This window comes from Miniopterus natalensis, chromosome 2 (genome assembly GCF_054644295.1).
Source record: "Miniopterus natalensis isolate mMinNat1 chromosome 2, mMinNat1.hap1, whole genome shotgun sequence".
Taxonomy (NCBI): Eukaryota; Metazoa; Chordata; class Mammalia; order Chiroptera; family Miniopteridae; genus Miniopterus; species Miniopterus natalensis.
In genome coordinates this window covers 184,256,290-184,280,590 of record NC_142082.1, presented here as the reverse complement: position 1 = coordinate 184,280,590, position 24,301 = coordinate 184,256,290, and the positions used below count along the sequence as shown (strand labels likewise).

The following is a 24,301-nucleotide window of genomic DNA, read 5'->3' as shown; positions in this document are numbered from 1 at the left end:
GATGACCAGCCGGAGAGCTGACCGTCCCGAGGGCCAAGGTGGTGGTGCCTACGACCCACAACGGCACACACGTGGCAGCTAGGACTTGGTGGGCCCAGAACTCCTTTTGTATCCCCCCCAGAAGGTACGTTTTTATTGATTTTAGAGAGGAAGGGAGAGGGAAAGAGAGAGGCATGTGAGAGAGAAAGAGATGTGAGAGAGAAACTTCGGTCCGTTGCCTCCTGCACACCCCCGACCAGGGATCGAGCCCGTGACTTCGGGTGCGGGGGACGACTCTCCGACCCACCGCGCGCACTGGCCGGCTGGACCCCTGCCCTTGCTCCCTGGGCTCCATGAGCGCGACGTCATCCGCGCAGTGGGCTGGCACGGTGTCCCATGGGTGGCACTGTCCCAGACCCCTGCAGGGACACGTGCATGCAAATTCAGGGGCTCGATACCTCATTCCTGGGGAACCGTGTGTCCGTGAACACGGGGATAACTCTCCGAAATGAAATGCAAGTCGCTGCGCCTCTAGTATCCTACCGGTAAGACAGGCGTGGTGCTTGGGGGCACTCTAGCCGCGGGTCTTGGCTCAGCTCCCTCTGCCTCCGCCCCCCCCCCCCCCCGCCCTCGTCTGTCACTGCCCCAGTCTCTTCCCACGACCTGCCCATCTGCATGGATCTTGTCCGTCTGTCTGTCCCTCACCCTCCAGTTCCTTGTTCCCTCCTGCACCCCGGGACCTAGCCTGGCGCACAGATGGGCCTCAATAAATACTGACAAAAGGCACGTTCACTTCCTCCTGTGTTGGGCTCATGGGGCCCCCGTACCCCACCCCAGGGTAAGGCCCAGCCTGGCAGGTGGGCAGGATAATAACCATTTATTGACCCAAATTATGCCCCAAACAGTGGATTTGCACTTAAAATGGAACCTGACAAAATCCGCGCTTCCCAGGCGCTTCCCTTGCAGAAGGACTGTGCGTTCCAGTCCCCGCGGCGACGGTGACCCGGTCAGCGACAGTGCTGAGCTGGCTCTGCCTGGGAGAGGCTTAAAGGGACCCCCTCAGAAAGTCCCTTCCCTCTAAATTCTCAGAGTCGACAAATCCTGCTGAGGGCAAGTGGCCATGTAATGTCACAGTTTCCCAGGCACAGGCCGAAAGGGACCCTGACGGGAGCAGAGACAACTCCCCGGCCCCTACGCCGGGCAGAGGCCCCCCGGGGAGGGGAGACGAGTTCGAGGCTTCCCTGAGCGCTTGCCGCTCACACCGGGGTGTCCACCCAGAGAATGGAGGCAAAACATCTGTAAAAGACGGAGGATTCGGGCGACCCTCCCTTCTCCTTCCTCTCCTCCAGAAGGTCCTCGATGGCCCTCCCCGGCCGGCTCCACCCTCTCCCCACGGCTCCCTGGACCCCTCCTTCCTCCAGCCAACCCTGTGAATTACCTGCATGCGTCTTGCTCTCTCTGTGGCTCGAGGACAGCGGCCTGGCTGTGTCACAGGCCACTCGGATAAAACAGACCCTCAGTGAGTGTCCCCTGAATGGGGCCGACCCGGAGGCCCCTGGAAGGTCAGCTGTGGCTGTTGGCCTGAAAGGACGGACATTGGTGTGAATAGAGATTCCCACCCAGCAAAGCACAGGGGGGCCCGGGCGGGCTCCGGGGCCCAGCCACTTCTCAACCAGCACGTGGACACCGGGGCCAAGGGACGCTGCTGGAGGGAGAGGGACGTGTGTGTCCTGTGTATGGCGCTTATCAGCAACCCAGGGACCCCAACCGCATGCCAGCGACACCCCTCCCCCACTGCGACAACCCAAACTGTCTCCAGACATGGCTGCCAAGCACCCCGACTTAGGGGAGGGAGGGGGAACTAGGGAGGGGTCACTCTGGGAAGTGGGCTACTGAACTCACAGCAGCCCACGGGGACCAGTCCCACGGGAACCAGCCCACGGGAACCAGTCCACGGGAACTCACGGCAGTCCACGGGAACAAAGCCCAGATTCCTCCCAGGGAGTCTATGATTTTTAGTATTTTTTTCTTCCCATTGCTTTTCAGAGAATGGGAGAGAGAGAGAGAGGAACATCAGTGTGAGAGTCACATCAATTGGTTGCTTCCCACGTGTGCCCCCAACTGGGGCTGGGGACTGAGCTTACAACCCAGGTATGTGCCCTTGGCTGGAATCGAACCCAGGACCCTCCAGCCCATGGGCTGACGCTCTAACCACTGAGCGAAACTGGCCAGGGCAGTATTGTATTATTTTTTCAATAGCACCGCTGCCCTGCTCTCCGGGCCACCCTTCCACAGTCAGTGTTAACGTTTCCTGGAGAGGAAGTTCGATGCCCCCAAGCCTCCCGTGACCTCCACGGGGAAGGCTGACAGCGGGCCAGGCGGAGCAGGAAGACACGGCTGCCACCTCGGGTCACCCAGGTGTCCCGTCCACCGCCCTGGGGCTGCATGTCCTCCGGCCCATGTCACAGGCCAGCTGGAGCTCCCGGCCTGGTCTGGAACCGGGACTTGGGAGGCGGGGGCCGACGTGTCCTGCCCTGTTCTTCATGATCCCTCGCCCGCAGCTGTGCCCGCACCCCATTCCCAGTGGCTCCTGCCCGTGAAACCCGGGGCCTCAGCCCACGGGGCCCCGCGCCACACACAGCTGCACCCTGGCTCCGTCCCCTGCGGGCTCCTGGTGGGCGCCGGGCAGGGATCCTGCGCCCGGCGCCAAGTCCTGGGCTGCCACAACCGGTGACCGCCAAACAGAGGTGGCGACAGCTGTGCCCACGAGTCCTTTACTGAGAAGAATCGCAGCGGCCTGTTCACAGCACAGGGCGTCCCCCGACCCGAACCCCGGCTGAGGAGCCATCGGCGCCAGCCGAGCACGCACAGCGGGTGTGGGCTCCCCGCGGCCACGGCGGCCGGCCAACGACACAGTGGGGTGTGAGTAGCTTTTATTTAACATCCAGAAATCCAAAGTAAACATCGCTTAAAATGATTAAAAAGACACACGGGGGTGGGAAAGGGGTTCAGCTGCTCTAAAACAACACAGCTTTGTCACATCCAACTGGGACACGGAGCACACGGGCGCGGGGCTCCGAGCTTGCACACCTGTGGTTGTTGAAGCTTCACGGAGGCACCCCGAGGCTGGGGGTGGGGGTGAGGGTCCAAGACACAGCCACAGAGAGGGATGGGCGAGTATTGCCCCCTCGGGCCTCAAAGAGCCTGGTCTGGCTGCCACTCAGTCCCCGGGGACGAGAGCCCCTCTACAGAAAAGCGCGATTCACCGAAAATGTGTGTCCCAGAGCTTTCTGGAGTGAAGGAAAAGTCTTTCTGCTCCTCCAAGATGATGCCCCAGCTTCCCTGACCCTGAACTCACGCCCAAATACTGTCCCCAGGCCAATAAGACGGTGGGTCGGTCACACAGAGGGACTCGTGCCTGCAGCAGAGCCCACCCTGACTTTTTAAAAATTGACTTTGAGGAAAGAGAGAGGGAGACGGACCATGACACCTTTTTCTAAATCTAGAGCAGGGCATCCCGCTGAACAGGAAGAATGTTCTCAACAGCTCTGGTCCAGAGCGGGGGGTGAGCAGCGAAAGGTCCGAGGGAGGCTGATCTGCGGGGACTCACCGGGGGCCGCACGCGGGTGCCCCAGGGGGAGACGCCAGCAAGGCTCCAGGAAGCCGAGGCTCCGGGGGAGCAGGATGAACACCTCGCTCCCTCTATCAGGGGCTGAACTGTGTCCCCCGGAATCCAGGTGCTGGAGTCCTAACACCCAGGGCCTCAGAACAGGACCATCTGGAGTTGGGTCTTTAAAGAGGGGATTAAGGTAAAATTAGGCCCTATGGGTGGGTGTAACCCAATATGACTAGTGTCCTTTTAAGAAGAGATTAGGCCGCAGACACACACAGAGGGGTGACCCCGTGAGGACACAGGGAGAGGACAGCTGTCTGCAGGCCCAGGAGAAAGGCCTCAGGAGGGACCAACCCTGACGACGCCTGGGTCTTGGGCTTCCCGGCCCAGACCTGAGAGAATCAACTCCTGCTGTCTGAGCCGCCCAGGCTGGGCTCTGTTACGGCGCCCTGAGCAAATATACCCTGATTTTTAAAAGTATCTGAAATGCGTCCATTCCCAAAGAGGGCCCTGAGATGGTGGCGACTTCCGCGGAGCCGGCTCCGACCCGGCCCGGCCAGGAGCCAGAGACGACACCCCTTGAGCAGGTCCGTCCCTCCTGGGCGGCATCGGGTTATCTGGATCTTAGATGTTTGCGCAAAAATTAACTCGACACGGAGCGGTCGAGACGTGGGTGGGCATTCCTGCCACAGCACACGCTTCTGGGAATTGAGAGGAGTTTTTAAAACTGCAGAACGCTGTCTACTAAAAAGGCCTCGCTTCCAGAGCCCTCCCCGGGGATTCGGCAGGAGAGCCGGGCTGCGGGGCCTCTCCGAAGCGTGTGATCACTAATTGCTCCGTCGGATGGAACTCGGGGCGGCCCTCCCGGGGGCCGAGGGGTTTGGGTTCCTGGGTTTTTCCTTTTCATAGTCGGATCCAAACCAACAGCCGCTGACACAGCTGCTGACTCAGCCCCGGGGGCCCGGGGAGCCCCAGGAGCGCCAGGAGAAGTGAGGCTCTAGCACGAGCCCGGGTGTTCAGAGCCCTGCAGCTCACACTGTGTGGAAAGGAGGTCAGGGCGATTCGAGGGGGGCAGAAGGGTGGGGAGAGACCACAGGGGGCTTGTCGGGGGGGCGGGGAGACACAGGGGCATCGCTGCGAGGTCACTCCGCGTTCTTGTACTTGTTGAACAGGTTGTAAAGGACCCGAAGGGTGGACTTGAGGTCCAGGTTCACCACATCTGTAGAAGGAAACAGAGGGAACGTTACAGGATGGGAGGGCTCACCGGGAGCCCTGTCACTGGGGACACATGGGCCACGTGTGTGTCCACAGCAGAGCATCGTCCAGGATGCTCTGGGCAGCACCGTCCCCGGACACAGGCCTCTGTGGGAGCCCTGGGCCGCCACCTGTGGGATGAGTCCCTGGGCGGCCAGGACAGGTGCCCCTCTTCCATCCCTGCTAGGATTTGCATCAGGGCTAGTGTGACAACCGATAACATTTGCATGGTGTGGGGTCTACGACAGCCAAGGACATTTGCTGGGGACCAAACACTCAGAGGCTCACCTGCACCAGGACCACTGGCCTGCGGCGGGGTCAGGCCTCCTAGGGCAGGGCAGGGTGGCAGCTGCTGACCCAGCCCTCAAGCTTGGGCACATGGTGTGGCCTGCCCAGGACACTTTGGGGATGAGAGCTCCCCCTGAGGCCCAGCAGGTACAGGCCACCTTCTTTGGTGGGCAGGGCGCCAGTCCTGGGAGTTGGGCCCTGGATTCTGGTCTTCACACACCGTGGGACCTCAGACAAGTGACTCGGGGAGGGTCAGGAGTCACAGGATGGAATTCCTGTCCCCGGATGGACCTTAAACGCTGTCTGGTGAGCCTCCCAAAGAGAGCACCTAGGAGTGACGGACGTGTCCCACCCAGAACTCATGCTGTGGCCGGAGGGCAGCAATTCCCAAAGTGGGATCCCTGGACCTGGGGCACTGGCGTCGCCCGGAAACTCACTGGAAACAAGACTTGTCGGGCCCACCCCATAGCCCCCACACCACCATCTGTTCTTGGAGAAGCCCTTCTAGGGTTTAGATGCTCCCTCAGGTTAGAGCATCCTGGCATAGACCGTGTAACACAGCAGCCAGGACGGGGCAGAAAGGTGGCCCCTCCCTTGGCCCGGGCCCCAGCCCCTCACAGAGTGAACGTGCCGCCTCCCCGCTCAAGGGCATCACCTTTGCCGGCCACCAGGGACACAACCCAACAGTCACTAAACTGCAGGCCACCTCCGATGGCCTTTCACGCCGTGACATAGCATCCCCAGCCCGAGTGCTGCCCCGGGAGAGGCAATTAAATCCTGAGGCCCAGGGGCAGGGCCCACAGCCTCTGAGTCATGTGGTGTCTATAGACCCAGCATTGGTGGCCCCATCAGCACAGCCCAGTTGGTCCCCAAAACCAGGAGCATGGGGGTCACAGGGGCATGGAGACCTGGGGTTGGCAGTGCTGGCCTGGGAGCCACCCATGTGGAGGAATCTTATCGGGAGAGGCAGGTAGGGCCCCCCAGCCCTCAGAGGCCCGGTCACACTTGTGCCCAGCTTTCCCCGAGGACACGTGGTTGGGGCTTTACCTTCCGGCCGGGCCTTGGGTTTACTGAGCCCCCCGTCCAGCATCAGCTCGAAGGCGAAGGACACGTTGTGGACCTGCCGAGGACGCGAGAGTTAATGCCGGGCGGAAGCTGTCCCCAGGCCCGCCTGCTGCCCAGCACTCTCCCTCTGAAAGGACAGGACAGAGGCAAGTGTGGGCAGAGCGGGTCTTCGGAACGGCCACCAGAACCCAGGGCGCCCGGCGCGGGGCACGGCGGGCAGACGTCTGCTGGTCCTTCCTCCCCTCGCCGGGGCTCGGGGGCGGCTGGGAGATGCAGGGGTGGAGACACACAGCCTGCCCTCCAGGGCTTGGGGGCCCCCGTGTGTCTGCCCCAGGCCCTGGCACATCCACACGACTGGAAGCGACAGTGACCCTATTTGACAGATGAGGACACCGAGGCTCCGAGAAGACGAGTCCCTTCCCCGAGGCGCCCGGCCCTGTGCGCTGTCCCCGGCACAGGGCAGCCCTTTCTCCCAGAGCCCCGCCCCCGCCATCCGCTGACCGCCATCGGCCGCACACGCACAGCAGGCGGCGAATCGCGGTGGAGTCGGGCCCGAAAGAGGGAGGAACGGAAGAGTCGGGTCTGGACATCAGCCCGACCTGGGAACCTAAGGCAGCCGCCCCTCCTGGCCACACTGCCCCCAGGCCAGCGCAGTGGCCGTTTCACAGGGCGGAAGGCCGGGGGTCACGGCGCCCCTGCCGCCCACACAGGCCTCCTCCGGGCGCCTGGCTAAGTGCACCGTCCCCCCAGCCTCCTGCTGCACTGGAACCGGGAAAAGCTCTCTCCCCAGAACTGGGCCTGGCCGTGCACGGGACTCGTCACAGGCGGTGCCTTCGCGGCCGGGACGTCGCATGGGCTCCGTGGCTCGGCCGGGGCCCTCTGTTCTCTCGCTCACATGCTCACCACCCGCCACGGACTCACCTGTCCGACTCCGTCCCGGCAGCCGGGACAGGACTGGCACTGGGCCACCGGCAAGCAGCCTGCCAAGCGCCCACCTGGGCAGACTGATAAACCCTGGCCCCGGTTTCAGAGGTCGCTCTGGCTGGCTGCCTCTCTGACTCACGGGTCTAGCACTTTGGGGAAATAAAAGGACAGATGCCCATGTGCCCAAAGCAATCCGGTCAGTCCATCTGCCAAGTTTCCAAAGGCTTTGACTATATGCGGGTGGACGGCTGGCCTTCGGGAGGCCCTGGCAGGAGGCGAACGGCCCAGTCACCCAGGGCAGTGACACGGGAGAGCCAGCCACCTAACTGTAACGGTTGGGCCCTTGGATCCAATCGCTCCTATTTGGGGAATTTCCCTAGAAACAATCCACAGGAATGGAAAAAATATATATATTCAAGAAGACACCCCAGTGGCAGGAACAGGGGACAGGCTGGCAACTGTGCCAACATTGGACCACAGTTATTAACGATGATCTCATGGGAAAGGCCCGGAAGGGAACATGGCACCCGGCACCGCTGACGGGTCTCCTTTCACCGTGGGTGCCGTGTAAGCGAGATGCCACTTGTCATATAGTTGTATGTTATTTTTATTTTTTTAATATTTTTAGTTAATCGTCACCCAAAGGTATTTTTTCCATTGATTTTTAGAGAGAGTGGAAAACTTTTAGGGAGGGAGGGAGGGGGGAGAGAGAAACATCGACGTGAGAGAGACACACCCTTGGTTGCCTCCCACACACCCCCTGAGCAGGGCCTGGGATCAAACCTGTAACCCGGGTACGTGCCCTTGACCAGGAATCGAACCCGAGACCCTCTGGTGCGCGGGCCGACGCTCTAACCACTGAGCCACGTCAGCCAGGGCCGGTTTTACGTTTTGGGGAACGCAGCCGGGCCCCGGAGAGAGCCGTCGGGCACTAACCGGGCGCCTCCACGACGGGGGGTGCTTACCTTCTGGTCGAAGCCGTCCGGGGTCAGGTAGAAGTTGTGCAGGGGCACGAAGTAGTCCTCCAGCAGGCCGATGAGCAGAACCAGGTACACGCCGTCTGCGAACTACAGAGAAGCCCTCGGTGAGGCCGTGCCGCGAGGCGGAGCCCGCGGTGCCTCCCAGCCGCGTGGAAGGGAGAAGGCGTTTTAAAGCAGAACAACCCATCCCTGGTTTCGGTGAGAGAACCCGCAGCTGGGTGTGGGTGCAGGACCGGGCACCGGCACCACGCTGGGGACTGGGTGTGACCGTGACCGTGGGTGAGACCACGGCTCCGGGGCCAGGCCACCCAGCCACGACCACTGACCACAAGTCAAAATCACAACCGTCCACCACCGGGAAGGTATTGCGTCAACGGTGACTGCAAATTCAAGTTCAGGGTCTCCGTCTAAGACGGGCAGCTACTATTCACGCCGGTGCGTGGGCCCAAATGGGCGGGGACCGTCGGGCGCCGTGGGCGAGGATGGGGGTCCTCCACAGGGAGAGGGGGGCCCCAGGCGGCAGACCTCCCGGGGCCTTTGGGGTCTCCCCCCGGCTCTGACGATTCTCTGTGCCGGAGTTTGGCCCTGAAGAAAGAGACGGGGCGCAGAGACGCCTGGGGCGCCGCTCGTCGGGAGGGGGCCGCGCCCCGTCGTGAGGGGCCCGTCTGAGGAGCGCAGCCTTGGATGGGACAGACGGCGGCTGTTAAAAGCGACGAGTGCAGATGACGGGCCAGGGAGCAGAGGAAAAAAAGATCAGAAAGGGACCTACACACTCGCGCTGACGGGAAAAGAGGCCCCCGCATACGGGGTGACAAAGAGCGCCCTGCGACCAGCAGTGCGGTGAGATCGCTGCCGCTTAGAAAGGACACCTGGGCTTGTCACGCAGCCGGGAAGACACACCGACCGCAGAGGAGACGCTCTGCGCACACACCAGGGGCGCTGGGCGAGCGTGTGCTGGGGGCCGGGGCCAGAACTTTCTAGACGAGGGGCCTGCACATGCGAGGCTCTCTGGCGGGTGCTACGGCACCTCAGGGAGTGTTACGGGTTGAACTGTGTCCCCCCCATAGAGACGTCGGCGTCCCAGCCCCTGGCCCCTGGGAATGTGGTCTTATTTGGAAATACAGGGAATCCCCCCAAAAATGTACACACACTTTGAATAATTATTAATGGTTTAAATCAGAAAAGAAACATCAACTGAGCCATTGGCTGTTCCGTGTGTATACATTTTGGGGGGACACCCTGTAGTCTTTACTGAAGTAATCAATTAAGAGGAGGTCAGCAGGGGGCCCTGATCCAACCGGGGTGGCACCCTCACACAAAGGGGGGACTTGGACACACGGACAGAGAGAACAGCCAACGAAGATGAGGCACAGATGGGGTGATGACCTCTACAATCCTCAGCGTCGCCCGCGGACCCCCAGAAGCTGAGGAGAGGCCTGGAACCGAGCCCCCCGCTCGGCCTCAGGGGGGACCAGCCCTGCGGCCGCTGGGACTTCCAGCCTCCAGAACTGAGAGAGAACAGGCGTCTGTTTGCCGAGCCACTCAGCGTGTGGTATTTGTTCCAACAGCCCCAGGAAATAAAGGGGGGGGGGGGTCTGAGAGACGGCGAGGTGGCTGCAGGTGGCATTCCTGCCGGACACACGAGACGGCACCTGGCTTGCTCACGGCCCCCCCCCCCCCCCGGGATCCGAGCGACACCAGCTGGACGTGACCCAGGACACGGATCCTCCCACCCAGGACACGGCTCACCTGAGTCTCCAGCTCCGTCACCTCCAAATTCAGCTTGTTCAGGTGCTTGTTCACAAAGGTGATGAGGGACTGTCGGGGGAAAGGGACACGGGGATGTGAGAGACCGGCTCCCGCCAGGGTCGGATGAGACGCGTGCCCCCCCGGGTTTGTGCAACGCTCCCCTGGCCTCCCGTTTACTGAAATAAAAAGCTCCTGTTTAAAGCGAAATGTTCCTACACTAACCCTTGGTTTTAACGAGATGACGCCTAAAACTATCCCAGCTGGAGAGGAAAACACGCGTCTCTGCTCACCGAGCCACGTGCATCCCTTCAGAAGGATGCAACTGTCAGGGGAGATAATTAAACTTTTAAATGAATCCTAGACGTAACCTTGGACAATGAAAGGTGGAGAGAGAAAGGCCACCTCGGGCCACCCCCCTCAGTTTCAGTAAACAGAGGTCGGTCCGGGCCAGACCTCCGGGAAGCGTGCACTTAAACACCTTGTCTCAGCGATCACACCCCACGTTCAGGGAAACTTAATCCCAGCCCCACCCACCCTACCCCTGGACCAGATGTCATTTCCTTACTCCTTCTACTCAAATTTACGGAGCAGCCACCACGGGCCACGCCCTCTGCCTGGTGCTGGGGACACGGAGAGAGCAGGACAGAGCCCCACGCGACTGACACACAAGCTTGGAAAACGCTTCCTACCCAGCTCTCTCGGAGAATTCCAGGCATGTCAGCATTTTAAAGGCCCTGAGAAGTCCTGCATTAAGAAAACCGTTTGGCCCAACCGGGTGCAGTGGGTCTTTCCACCCACAGGTTTCTCAGCAGGCGGCCTGGGCCGATGGTCAGGGGCCTGTCCTTCGCACCCCTGAGGGGACACGGCCCGACCGCGGGCGGAGCAGCTCTGCCGGGAAGGCCGCCTGCTCAGCCAGCAGGCCGTGCACGCAGCTTCGTGGCAACGAGGCCGGCAAGAGCCAGCGGCTGACGCGCTTTAAAAACATTTCCACGTGAAAACAGCCTTGCATCCGAATGCACGGGCACGTGGGCGCTGGCGGGGACCTCGTGCGACGGAAGCGGGCAGGTGGGCAGGGAGGTTCCCGGGGCGCGAGATGCTGAGCTCGGAGCCGCGAGCTGTGAGCACCGAAGTTACATTTTGATTATAATGACACCCCGGTCCACGTGGCAGACATCTCAGGGACCTCAAACATTTTCCCAGCACGGAATCGGCGCCGTGAAAGGGCAAGGAGCCGCCAGCGAGGCGCGGTGGTTAGCGCCGGCCGGGCACCGAGGGGCGGGCGGGAGGCAGCTGGTCAGTGCGTCTCTCACGTCGATGTCCCTCTCCCCCCGCCCTGCCCCCTTCCGCTCTCTGAAAGCCGGTGGGGAAAACATCCTGAGTGACGGTTAACAACAAACAGAAGGACAGGCCCGCCGCCCGCCCGCCTACCTCCTTCACCAGGCTCAGCTTGTCCGGGGCGTGGTCGAAGAGGGTGTCGAAGGCGTCGCGCTCTGTGTGACACGGAGACACGGGGAGAGGGTTAGGGACACGGCCCTGCCGCCGTCCCCGCCCGGCCGCCAGCCTGTCCGAGGCAGAGCAGCGTCCACCCCTCGCGAGGGGACGGTCACGCCCGCCTGGAATCCTTTCACTTCCTGCCAGAGCCCAAGAGCGGCCGCCGGCAAGGAGGAGGCGCCCCCGAGGGCCCTGCCACCCGGGCACGCGGGAGCAGCTGGACACCCGCCCCCCTCACGTCGGAGGCGTCCTTTCCCCGGGCTCCCTGTCCGCCCGTAAATCGGTGGGTGCACCCGGCCACCTCTCCTCTCTGGCCGCCCGCGGCCACCCTCGCAGCAGCCCCATCGCCCCTCCCCTGGCACAGTTGCAGCCTCTGCCTCACAGGCCTCCCGCCCCCACTCCGAGCCCCAGGACCCATTCTCCCCAGCAGGCAGAGCAAGCTTTTTAAAGTGCAAATTGGACCATACTGTGCCTCCTCCCCATCCCTGCCCCGACTAAAGCTCACCGATAGCTTCTCATGGCTCTTAAATAAAAGTTATTCTCCCTCCGGTGGGCCCCTGGGACTTAAAGGGCTCAGCGCCATCCCCGACACCCTCACCCTCCCCGACACACCCCACCAACCGGCTTCCGGGCTGCTGCTCTGTCACCCGCTCACCACAGGGCCTTTGCACCTGCTGTTCACCTGCCTCGCTTCCTGCAGTTGCTCTCACTCGTTACCTCCTCTGAGGGGCCTTCCATGACCATGGGGAAGAGCACCCCCCGCCCTCGCCGCCACTCTCCCCTCCCATTCCCACCCCGGTGGTTTTTCCCTAGCACTTAATCACTACTTCAGAGTGCTTTTGTTTCTAGTTGTCTGCTCGGCATGATCTGCTGGACCTTCAGCTCCTCCAGGGCCAGCTCCACTGTTTCGCTTGTTCCCTGCACCGTCTCTGGCTCCCAGAGGCGCCCACAGCCGGTGCTCAGAACAAACGAATGAACCAGGGGGGACCCGGCTCCAGAGTCTCTCTACATCAACTTTTCTAGGGTGTCCCCTGTGTGGGGACATTCATGGGGCCTGAGATGGTCCTTTTCACCACGTCCCACCCACCTCCCTGCTCCCAGACCAACCCTAACCCACTCTGACTACCACGCATGGGCCCAGCCTGCCCTCCAACAAATTAGCACAGACTCAACCCCTTCCTTTCCGACGTGAGGTCATCGGAGGCTGACTCAACATGGCTCTTAGTGGATGAGAAAGGAGCAGGGCTGGCTGGGGGCCAGGGGCCCAGGTCTGGCCTGATGGGGCCATGGCCGAGCCACAGGGGAACAGGGTGGGGACAGGACAGGGACCGCTGCCGGCTGAACCCAGACAGGAGGGCAGAGGTCTCCGGGGTGGACACAGGGCTGTGGGGAGTCCCTGCCGGAGCAGGAGGGCAGAGCAGGAGGGCATCTGGAAGGGCCTGGGGTTCCTGACTTCTGTCCTGAAGGAGCCACTGTCCCCCCAAGGTTTCTGGGGTCAGCAGAGAGGTCTAAATCTCAGTGTGGGGTTCTTGGGGGGCTGTAAACCCAGCCCATTGGGATGGGGTGAGAAGTCTCCTCCGCCAGTTTGAGGGTGGCCAGGAGACCAGAAGCAGAGCCGGCCCAGAGGCTGCTCCAGGACTGTCCAGCCTGACCCGGGGGGACAGGGGAGAGGCAACGTGCCTGCCCAGGACGCTGCCGAGCCGGGCCTGCTGGAGGAGGCATCCAAGCCGCACCCCACCCCACCCCGGGCCCTGAAAGGAAGGTGCTGGTCTCAGCACCCAAGGTCAGAGGCCGCAGGAGCCGCTCCCAGCCCAGCCCAGCCCAGGGAGCCCGGGAGCCTCCTCCTGGCTTTAGGGGGAGGGAAGAAGGTGTGTGTGTGATATGTACACACATGAATATGGGGACGGGGCCCTAGCCGGCTGGCTCAGTGGTTAGAGCATCAGCCTGAAGGGTCTTGGTTTGGATTCTGGTCAAGGGCACCTCCCTCGGTTGCAGGCTCGATCCCCAGCCCTGGTTGGGGTGCGTGCGGGAGACAACCAATCAACGTGTGCCCCTCACTTCAATGTTTCTCTCTCTCTCTGCCTCTCCCTTCCACTCTAAAAAAATCAATGGAAAAAATATCCTCAGGTGAGAATTAAAATAAAGAAAATGGGGACCAGGCATGTGTGTATGTCTGGGGGGTGGGGGGTGACCTAAAGACCAGCCCTGCGGACACCTTTCTGCGGCAGTAAATTATTTTTATCACATCTAAGTCAGATTATACTCAGTAAGACAGTCTACTGAAATAAGAAGCTAATAAGAAGCTAATCTACACAAAGCAAAACACAAATGTTAAATGCAACGTGAGCAAAACCCCAGGGGCAGAGCAGCACCTGACGTCAGTGGGTATATTTAGCTGGGCGGCCGCGGGGCCGGGGGAGCCGGCGCGGGAGGCATCAGAGCAGCGTCGCCGTGGCCAGCAGGCCTGTGCTGCATCCTGCCTGCCTGGCCTTGGGGACAGGAAACAGATCCGGGTTCAAATCCCAGCTGCCCGACTCCAGAGTCCCCTGATCTCAGGCAGGTTGCTCCTCGGTAAAGCGGGAGTGAAAATAAAATAGCCTCTCCCTCACCGTCGGGCTGGGAATTAAAGGGCCGCGAGGAAAGGGCAAGCGTGTTGCCCGCAGGGCTCCGTTCATCACAGCTCCCTCTCGTCCTGCGGGCGGCCCTCGCCTCCCTCCTCTGGGGACAGTCGCAGAAATAAACAGGGAACAGCCCTGCCCTTGGCGGGGGGGGGGGGGGTGGCACAGGCAGGGGAGGCAGGTGGGTAAACCAAGTGGCACAAAGACAGGCACCTTAAAAGGCCAGAAAGGACACAGGAAGGGCCCCATTGGCCAGTGTCGGCCAAGTTCAACCTTCGGCGTGTCTGGTTTGGTCCAGAGAAAGTTGTTTCTGTTTGTTCAAGCTGACTTCTAAACTGGAAGACGTATCCACAGGTCTGAATTTCTGGATTCTCTTAAAGGGCTGGAAGCTGGGCTACATCCCCGCCTGACATCAAAGAGCCGCCCATGGAAGGGGAGCATGGAAGCTGCACTTTGCCCCAGACCCCACCACTCCCCGCTGCCCCACACAGAGGCCAAGGGGCAGCTGCCGGTTATCATCTGATATTCCAGCCACTTCCCTCTTTCATGTTATCAGCCTGGTCCCGGGAGGCCTCCAAGTTCAGGGCCCACGGACGTAGAGAGGGGCTGGGTCCCTCAGGCTGAGGAGCCCAGGAGGGCAGGACCCGGAGTGGGGTGAACACAAGGTCTGCTGGCGGAAAGGGGGGATGTGACAGGGAGGGCCCAGGAGGGGGGGAGGAAGGACGCTTCTCCCCCTGTAAGGGGGGGGGCTCTGGGAAGAACCCCAGGGAGGCGGAGGGGCTGCCTTAGCAGAAAGCAGCCAGCAAGCCCGTTGCCATGGAGACCAGGCTGCGGCTCCCCAACTCCCCCGGGGAGAGAAGGGCCTCCCATCCCACCTCAGCCAGGAGAGTGATGATGTCGGGAGCTGGGGCAGGGAGGGAGGGGAGGGGGCAGAGTGGACCCTCCCTCCCTAGCCTGTGGGGCTTGTGTGAGAAGCCGAGGCACCCAGTGCCTGCCAGGCGCCTGGCGGGCTCCACGCGAGTAGACACTGAGGTCGGGAGCAAAGCCGCGTGCTTCCCGTGAGCACAGACCTCAGTAAATAATAAGGCGGGGGGGGGGCATTCAGGGCAGGGTGGTCCGGGAGGGCCCCCAGGTAAGTGACATTTGAGGGAGAGCTGGAGGAGCCGAGGGAGGGAGCCATGGAGGAATCTAGGTGGAGAGCATGCTAGACACAGGGTTCTGCAGTGCGAGCTGAAGGGAGGCACCCTGGGTGCAGAGAGGGAGCCACAGGCAGGCTGGACGTGCAGAGGGAGGGAGGAGCCAGAAAGGAGGTGTCCTGAGGGGTGGTCTGAAAGGGTGAGGGTGAGGGGGTGAGGGGTAAAGGGGTGCTTTGGGAAGCTCGGCCCAATGACACTACAGGGAACCAACTAGAGGGCCAGCCGGGGACCAGCACCCTGGGCTGGGGTGGGGAGACCCCACCTGGGAGAGGCTGAGAGCGTCCACAGGAGAGGGGCCGGTGGGAGCCCTGTGACGCCCGAGGCTGCCAGTCTGGTAACCAGGAGACCTGGGGCTTGCGTCAGCGAAGCCACCGGGGAGTGGAACTAATTGCCTGCCACTTACTAATAGCCTGTTTGCATCTCGCACGCACGCAAGAGCCCGCAAAGGAGCGAGGCCAGCTCCACCGCTTCGCGGTCCCATTGTCCCGGCCCCCACATCGCCCCCTCCCCCAAACCTCGAACCAGGCTTGTCCCCAACACGGAAGTGACAACACCCAGGAAACCCCAGATGACAGTTAAAACTGCTCCAAGGGTCCCACTTGTCACCTCTGTGCCTCCACGATCCACGGGGGGTCTGGGCCCCTCCCTGCAGAAAGGACAGGGGGGCCACAGAAGGGTGCCCCCCTACTGCTCCCCCAGACGGGCTTCCACCTGGACTCATGGCAGGGCCGGCTGCCCAGGCCGCCAGCCCACTCGGGGCATCCCACGGGGGCCCCACCATGAGCTGCGCTCCCCACTGTTCTGTGCCCTCAGCAACTGGACACGGGGCGTTTCCTTTTCTCTGCACCCCCCCCTTTTTTAAATTTATTAATAAAGCCATTAAAAAGACCTGAATTGTCACGTAAAAAATATAGCGTATCTCCCGAGCCTGGTGGCCAAGCTGGGGACGGCTCCGGGTGGCGCTCCCCGCCCGAGGGGCCGCAGCTCCTGGAGCAGGGGGGCTCCTGAGACGCGAGGACGGTCCCACCGGCTTCCACGCTTCCGCCTGCCAGCCGCGCACCCCACCCGCTCGCCGCAGGGCGCGGGGCGGGGGCCACGCTTTCTGTCTGGGAAATGTCCCCGAGCAGTGCGCCGGCTCGGGCTGCCCCGGACTCAAACGCCCCCCCAGGCTGTCCCTTTGTCTGCCAACCCGGGCTGAGGCGAAGGTGGGGTGACTTCACAGGCCGGGGACAGCTCTTGGGGAACAGCCACGGAAAAGGGACAGTGGTAGCTGCCCCACGGAGAGAGCTGGGCCGCGGGGGACACACGCCCCTTGGCCCACGCAGTCCGCTCTGACTAACCCGTTTCCCAGGCGAGGGTCAGAGGTGAACGGCGGGCGAAGGGCGCCAGTGGGGACCGGGCCGGGCTGCCGACCCTGCGGGAGGCTGCTGGGCGGGGGGTTTTGAGGTGGAAAAACCACATATGGAAGTTCACCCCGTAAAGACACCCTCCTGGCTGACTCCGCTCCGTAGGCGAGCCCACATCTCCGCCCTCCTTGTGGCCCGTTTCCGCTCCGTCGCAGCACCTGCCACGTCCCCGACGTGTCCCGTCCTCCCTGCCCCCAGTCGCTCCGCACGGCCTGGCCTCCCCCAGCCCGGCTAGCAAACCTCGGCCCGCGCAGGGCGTGCTTCCTGGGGGTTCCAGACCCGCCCCGGCGACTGCGGGGACCCTGGGGGCCACCTGGGACAGCCCCGGTGCCCTGTGACCCCAGGCCCCACCCTCACCCTCACCCACCCCCGGGTTACTTACCAAAGCGCCCCATCATCTGCCTGCAAACAAGAAACAGAGAGAGCGTCAGAGGGTCCTCAGGTGGTGGGAATCCAGCTGGAACGCCCACCTGAAGGGCTGTTTATAAAAACGCAACCGCGTTCTAGCAAATTCAGCCCCGCGGGAAACCGTCCTCTTTATTGAAACCGCCCCTTTAATGTCGCTGGGGGTATTTAAATGTGGGGTGGTTCACACGGAGAACGCCAGCAGGGGGGTCCCCCTGGGCAGCCGTGGAGAGGGAACTTTGAAACGCAGGGTGCAGGCGCCGCGGGCGGCCCGGTTCCGTGAGGAAACGCTGCTCTTCCTCGGAATCCCAGAACCAACGGGCCCGGGAACCGCAGGCCAAGCGGACGCCACCAGGGGTGGGCACCGGCTTCTCCGTGCCCACGCACAAATGCAGGTCCCTCCCCCGCGCCACCTCCTGAGGCAAGGCGACCTTCACTTCGCCCCCAAACCCCTCTAGACTCAAGTCCCTTGGCTCCATCTCATTGAACAAATGTTTTCTTGAGCACCTACTATGTGCAGGCCGTGGAGCTACAGAAATGAACACCCCCGGCCCTGCCCTCACGAAGCCTGGTGGTGACGGAGACTCACGAGCCCGCATTTCCACGGGGCCCCCGTGTGCACCTACAGTGGGACATACAGGAGGTGCTGTGGGGACTAAAGGAAGCCAGCCATTCCTGCTTGCAACCAGGGAGGGCTTCCTGGAGGACGCGGCCTCAGAGCTCTCTCTAGAGAGACATGGGAAGGAAGCTGAGGCTCCATGGAAGGTGTGGAGGACACCTTAAGAAACAAGGCTCTCCCCTCCGGCGGAGCCAGTGGGATGGATCAGTGAGCTGGGACGGTGGGTCCCTCAGACATCGGGGCGCCCGCTCCCTTCCTCTCCCCCCCTCTCGACACTCTGGAGGCCACCTTCTGACGCGGGGTGCAGACAGCCCGCCGCTCCGGGAGCAACTCGTTCTAGCACCAAACACTTTGAAGACCTGGGTGCCCCCGCTCTACGGAGGCTCAACATTGCAAGTCTCCCCACACCCTTCCCTTCCCTGCAAGAGATTCTGAACGTGACCTATTTCATTTTTACTTGTTTATCACTCTGTCTCGTTCCAGAAAGGATTTCAGGCGGCCTGCATGAGCTCTCACTCCTACGCCATGCAAGTTTTGTTAATTTTTCTATTTGGGAAGAAATAATAGAGCTGGAACTCCTTATTCAAGTACCAAAGCAAACTGCTCCCTTGCCCTTCCTCATAAGTAAAAATAAAAATAACTTCAAAGAAAGCCTGTGGGGCAGACGCTTGGCGTGAAAAATTTCCCGGTAACGGGGAGGGATGCGGAGGGTCAGCCCCCGGCTGCAGCAGGGCCTGGGGGACAGGGCAGCAGGGCCACTTACTCCGTGGTCGTGGTCAGCTCCTCCGTGATGTGGCTGGAGTGCAGCAGGCCTTCCCGCTTCTGCAAACCCCAAAATAAGCAAATGAACGCACAGGCACGGAGGCGGAGAAGGCGACAGGAGGGCTGGCTGACGGGGAACCTGAAGCCAGGTACAGGTGGCCGGCCCACGGGGCCACCTTGGGGACAACAAACGAACAAAGAGTCGTGCAGAACGCCCAAGCCACGCCGGGGTGACCACGGGCGGTGACCCTTTGGGTGGCTGGAGGCTGCCCGGGTTCTCCGCGTTGCTCTGAGCGCCGGCAGCTTCGGGGGTCTCGGGAGAAACACCAGCTCCCAGAGGGACCCCCCACACCACGCCCCGCACCTGGAGAGGTGAGGCGCGCGGAGGAACAAGCAGAGCAATGGGAAGCACCCAACGAAGTAACCACGTGCATGGGCCGAACGGGGTCCCCCAAAGTCGTGTCCATGCAGAACCCCAGAATGTGGCCTTATTTGGAAATAGGGTCCTTGCAGATGTAATTAGTTAAGGTCAGGCCATAGTGGATTAGGGTGGGTCTTCAACCTGATAGGGCCGGGGCCCTGATAAGAAGAGAAAATAGAGACACAGACACAGGGACACATCGACCTAGGATCCAGGAGATCGGGGTTCGATTCCTGGTCAGGGCACATGCCCAGGTCTTGGGCTCGGTCCCTAGTCGGGGGCGTGCAGGAGGCAGCCGATCAATGATTCTCATCATCGACGTTTCTATCTCTCTCTCTCCCTCTCCCTTCCTCTCTCTGAAATTAATAAAAACATATTTTAAAAAAATATACGTTCCCCAGGCTTCCCTGTGTTCAGCCTCTGGGGACCTCTCACCAGGGGCTCCTGTCAGTGACGTGCCCACCCTCCAGCGGCTGGCGCCTTTCTCATGGTCCCCCCCCCACTGACCTCAGGAGAGCCCCCGAGGGGGCCCGGGACACTGATTCACCTACTGATCAAACGCACGTGAGGCAGGTACTGGGTGCAGGGCCCAGGACTGAGTACTGGACACGCGCAGCTGAGTATTGTCCAAGTTTGCAGTGTGACCTTGATATCGTGAGGAAATCATTGCGGCTCAGAGACATCAGTGATGACCCGCAGCCACACTGCCGGGGGGGTGGGAGGCCCTGGTCCTCATTCCTCCCTCTACCAACCCCCCATTCCTCACATCTCTCACCTCAGCCTGGACAAAGGGACAAGGGGGGTCAGGCAGGGGCCCGCGGGGAAGGAGGGGCAGCCCTGAGGTCAAGGCGGGGGCGGCTCTGAGGTCCGGGAGTCAGGCTGAGGCCCGAGGCCTGCGGTTCCCAAGACCTCCTCTCCCCGACTTTGGCCGTGGCCCAGAGAATCCTTCCATGACCCCGGTCAAGCAGGACGTGCCAGCAAGTGCTTGCCCGGGTCAGTGAAACTTTCCGCAAACCCACATTTCCTTGGACCAAAGTTCAGGCCTGAAAGGAAATACCCCAATTACTGAGGCGCACGGAGCTCGCGGGGCCCCCGGGTCTGACGTGTGTGGGTCTGGGAGCAGCGTTCCCGCGTGTCCTCAGGAAGCCTTTCCCGGCCGGCCGAGATGACGCGTCCCAGACGGTAGCCACAGGAATGGCCCCCTGTTCCCGTCACCACCACCGACCACAAGCATTCCTCCTCAGGAAGCCAGAGGGGCCAATGGCAGGTAACCCGCGCCCGATGCCAGAAAAGGGCATTCTCGGCCCTGGCAGGGCAGCTCGGTTGGTTAGAGCGTCACCCTGATACCCAAGGTTTCAGGCTCAATCCCCAGGCAGGGCGCAGACAAGAATGAACCAATAAATGCATAAACAAGTGGAACAACAAACCAATGTTTCTCTCTCTCTCTAATCAATAAATAAATTTTGCCCCGCTGGTGTGGCTCCGTGGTTGAGCGTCGACCTATGAACCAGGAGGTCACAGCTGGATTCCGGGTCAGGGCACATGCCCGGGTTGGGGCTCAATCCCCGGTCGGGGGCGTGCAGGAGGCAGCGGACCAATGACTCTCATCATTGATGTTTCTCTCTCTCTCCCTCTCCCTCCTCTCTCCCTAAAATCAATAAAAACATATTTTTAAAAAAATCAATCAATAAATTTAAAAAATAATTTTTTTTAAAGAGAAGGGCATTCTTGCCCATTGGGTCAAGGCCAAGCTCCCGGGTAACGGAGGGGTCACAGCTTCGGGAAACACGGGACCAGCCGGAGCCTCACAGGCCACCGAGACCACGGGCCCCCTGTATGTTCACAAAGCGGAGGAGAGCGTGGAGCTGGGGCACCTCCAATAAAATAAACCCTGAGACATCTGGGTCCCGAGCGTCACCTCGACATGCCGGGAGAAGCAGCCGTTCCTGCTGGACCCAAGCACGTCTGCCCCACTTAGCGACCTCGGCAGCCGGCTACAGTAGGTGCTTAAGAGCCGTGTGCTGGACAAAACTGCAAACACAAAGCCAGGGCTGGGTGTGTGCCCCCAAATGCAAGGACGCAGCCAGCAGAGGCAGCTCTGCCTCCCTTGGAGGCCCCTGGCTCCTGGGTACATTTCTCCCGGTGAAGCCATAAAATGACCCAAAGCATAGACCGAGGGGACTCTGCGGCTTTACCCAGGGGGCCTATCGCGTGCCCTTGGTCGCATCCCTCTCCAGTGAGCAACGAGCCGGCTGGAGAGGCCCACATTCTGACTACTTGGCTCTGGAGAGAAATGAATGTTCTCCTTAAAAATGTGGAAAATTAAGCCTCAACGCTCCCACGCCTTTTAATCGGCCTCTTCAAATCAATGCCACTGCTGCTGCTCCGGCCGCTTATTGCGAAGCCAGGGCGAGACACACTTTGTCAAGAGGGAGAAATAGAAAGTAGCCTCTTGGGAGATAGAAAAAAATAAAAATAAAAGAGAAAGTGGAGGAAATACAGGCAGAAAAAGTCCAGGTGCCTCCGCCGCAGAGCCCCGGGCAAGCTGACCCCCGGCGACACTCACCCGCACGACCACCACCTGCACGGAGACATGCTCGGGGAGCCGGATCGGGGCGCGGAAGTGCGTGGCCAGGGACACGAGCAGGTGCAGGATGGCCACCAGGTTCTTCCCGTGGATGGCTGGGGGGGGAGAAGGCGCCGCTTTAGATCGCTTGTGCAGGAACCCCGAGCCCATGTCCAGAGGAAAGCCACGGGCCCCCGGGAAACGCAGAGCTGAGGGGCATCCCGTGCGAACTTAGTTCTGGCTCCTAATTTTTTTCTTTCCTGTCGGCCTAAGGTGACTTGCGTAACCACTTTGAAAAGCCTGATGCTCTCAAAAGGAGAAAACTGGGTGGTGATCAAATGAAACAGGCAGGAGAGTAAAATTAGCATCGGAGAAGGGAAAAGATGAAAGACGGGTTACCCCGCCACTTAGCCGGCACAGTAATGGGAGTTATCATCTCTGCAATCAGCCGTCTCCACGAGGGCAGGCTCTCAAGGGCAAGGCGGCCTTGGGGACGTGAGGCGTGACTCCCCCGCCCAGGTTCCTGGGCCTTCGCGGCTCTGTTAGCTCCTCTCCAGTATGGGGACCAGGTGTGGCGACTGTCACCATTCTGCACAGGGCTTTACGGGTTACAATGCACTCAATGCCCCGCCCACAGAGGCCAGCTTGGGTCTGTCCGAGGTCTGCATGCCGAGAAACCAGGGACAAATCTCACCGCAGCCCCAAGGGCCCCCGGCCAGCAGGGGGTGCTCCTGAGCCTCACCCGGTCAGCACTGCACTGAGGCTGAGGGGCGGGGGCCGGGAAGCCGGGACAAGGGCTTCCAGCTTCCCTGGTTTGGTTCTTCACGCCTCTGGTTCATGTCTGTGCTGGATGTACTGTGAGGTCACGTGTCCCTAACGCCAGCTCGCACCTTCCCGGGACCTGCCCCGGGGGGTCACCAATGAGCTCACCTGGGACTGGCGCCTCTGGGATCTGGGGCTGGGTTCCTTGCAAGGGCCCCCCAGAGCTTCTGTCTTACAACCCGAATTCCCACCCGTCCTCTGATGCCCCTCTGCCGTCTCAACCAGAGACAACGCCGCTCTGCTCTGAAGTTCCGGGGGACGGCGGGCGTGACTGAGTCCCTCGTCTCCGGGCTCCCGAGAGTGGGCACGCGGCCCTTCTCCTCTCCCAGCTGCCCGTCACGGAGCAGGAGCGCGAAGGGGTTTTTTAAACGCGAGCCCAGGCGCGATGACGATGGGGGGAGCCCGGGGCCGCCCCCGCCCCCCGGGCAGCGGCTCACCGTCCACCGACCACCGCAGCGCCCAGCCGTGGGGCCGCAGCAGCTCCTGCACGGCCTCCAGCACCGTCTGCAGCTTCTGCTTCTGCCCTATCTCGGACTGCGTCACCTCGGCCACGTTCAGCTTGCAGTCCGCCAGCTTCTCTACCGTGAGGACAGAGCAAAAGACAGGGTGTCAGGCGAAGCCGGGTGACGGGGGGCCGCCTGCTCCCCCGGCTGCAGTGGGGTCCCCTTCCCGCCAGGTCCGAGGTGGGGCAGGTCGCATGCAGCAAGGGGGGTTTCAGGGCGGTGAGCTACAGGGCTCTGAATCCCGGGTCACGCACGCTCCTGCGATAATGGCTCCAGGGTGAAAAGGGGGTGGGGTGCGAGGGTGAACCGGCGGGCGCCCCACCTGGGGACACTGTGCACACGAAATGACTCAAGGTGCAGCGGGAGGTGACCTGCAGGGGCGGATGGGGAGGTGCAGAGGCTGGACCAGGGGCCTCCCAGCAAGAAGGAGACTTTGATATGAAGATGAAAAGGGTCCGACTTGTTGCCCGGCCGGTGTGGCTCAGTGGCTGAGGGTCGACCCATGAACCGAGAGGTCACCGGTTCGATTCCCAGTCAGGGCACATGCCCAGGCTGTGCGCTCGACCCCCAGTAGGGGGCGTGCACGAGGCGGCCGATTGATGTTTTTATTTCTCTAACCCTTTCCTCTCCTCTCTCTCTAAAATCAACAAAACCACATATATATATTTTTAATATATCTTTATTGACTTCAGAGAGAGGAAAGAAGAGGGAGAGAGACATAGAAACATCGATGATGAGGGAGTCATTGATCGAGCCCGCAACCCGGGCATGTGCCCCGACCGGGAATCGAACCCTGATCTTCTGGATCCCAGGTCGACACTCAACCGCTGAGCCACGCCCGGCCAGGCAAAACCACATATTTTTTAAAAAGGGTCTGACACGTGGCCTCCCGCCTCCCTGCACCCTAGGGCCCCACTCGTTTCCCTCACATGGGGACGCCACGGTAAGGATTACTAGGTATTCACAGACACCTGGGCCGTTCCGTCCCCACGAGTGAGCAGGAAGCAGTCTGGAGGAGCCGGACAAGGGAGGTCACATCTGCTCAAGGTGCAATTACTGGGACTGGCCCCCAGCCACGGCCTGTGCGCCTTCATTTCCCTCCGGAGAGGAGCAGCAGGTGACGTCTGACCCCACCCAGGGCCAGGAGGACCCCGGGTTTCCCTCCTGCTTTTTTTTCTAAGTTGAATTGCATCATCACAAACGCTGGTCACAAATGGGGTTTCTATCTTGCGAGTGTCCCCAGTGACGTTCTGTTCCAAGCATTTCCGCTGCAGGCGCCTGCGACTTCCAAGTTCTCTCCCCAGGGCCCACCCCCCCCCCCCCTGCCCTCGGTTAGAACATGAACAAGGGGTTCCCACAGCCCCCTGAGGGTCTGCGACTGTACAGCACTGCCCCCGGGGCTCGGGATACTCGGTCCACTCACTCACTCACTCAACACCCTTCCCGCACCCGCTGCACAGCAGCACCGCCCCACGGCGCCCGGGCGCAGGCCCACCCCACCTGAGCTCTGCGTCTGACGTCTGCGCTGCTGAACCAGGTCCTGACTGATTGCCCGGCTCCTACTCCCTACTCTTCCCCCTCCCTGTTGCACCCAGAGGCCCAGGTGACCTTTTAAAACTCTCTCAGATCATGTCACAGCC

At 61.4% G+C, this 24,301-nt stretch overlaps 1 protein-coding gene across 1 annotated transcript in view; it reads right to left on the bottom strand.

Annotated features, from left to right (window-relative positions):
* Positions 1–3,087: 3,087 nt before the first annotated feature.
* Positions 3,088–24,301, bottom strand: part of PARVB (parvin beta) — a 66,529-nt gene continuing 45,315 nt past the window's right edge. Inside the window, exons 5-13 of the mRNA XM_087814020.1 lie at positions 22,596–22,736; positions 21,337–21,452; positions 18,351–18,409; positions 16,946–16,965; positions 11,281–11,342; positions 9,853–9,921; positions 8,089–8,190; positions 6,182–6,254; positions 3,088–4,811 (exon numbers count right to left, since the gene is read on the bottom strand). Coding sequence (XP_087670146.1) covers positions 4,735–4,811; positions 6,182–6,254; positions 8,089–8,190; positions 9,853–9,921; positions 11,281–11,342; positions 16,946–16,965; positions 18,351–18,409; positions 21,337–21,452; positions 22,596–22,736 — 719 coding nt within the window. The 3' untranslated portion in view covers positions 3,088–4,734. The remainder of the gene's footprint in view (positions 4,812–6,181; positions 6,255–8,088; positions 8,191–9,852; positions 9,922–11,280; positions 11,343–16,945; positions 16,966–18,350; positions 18,410–21,336; positions 21,453–22,595; positions 22,737–24,301) is intronic.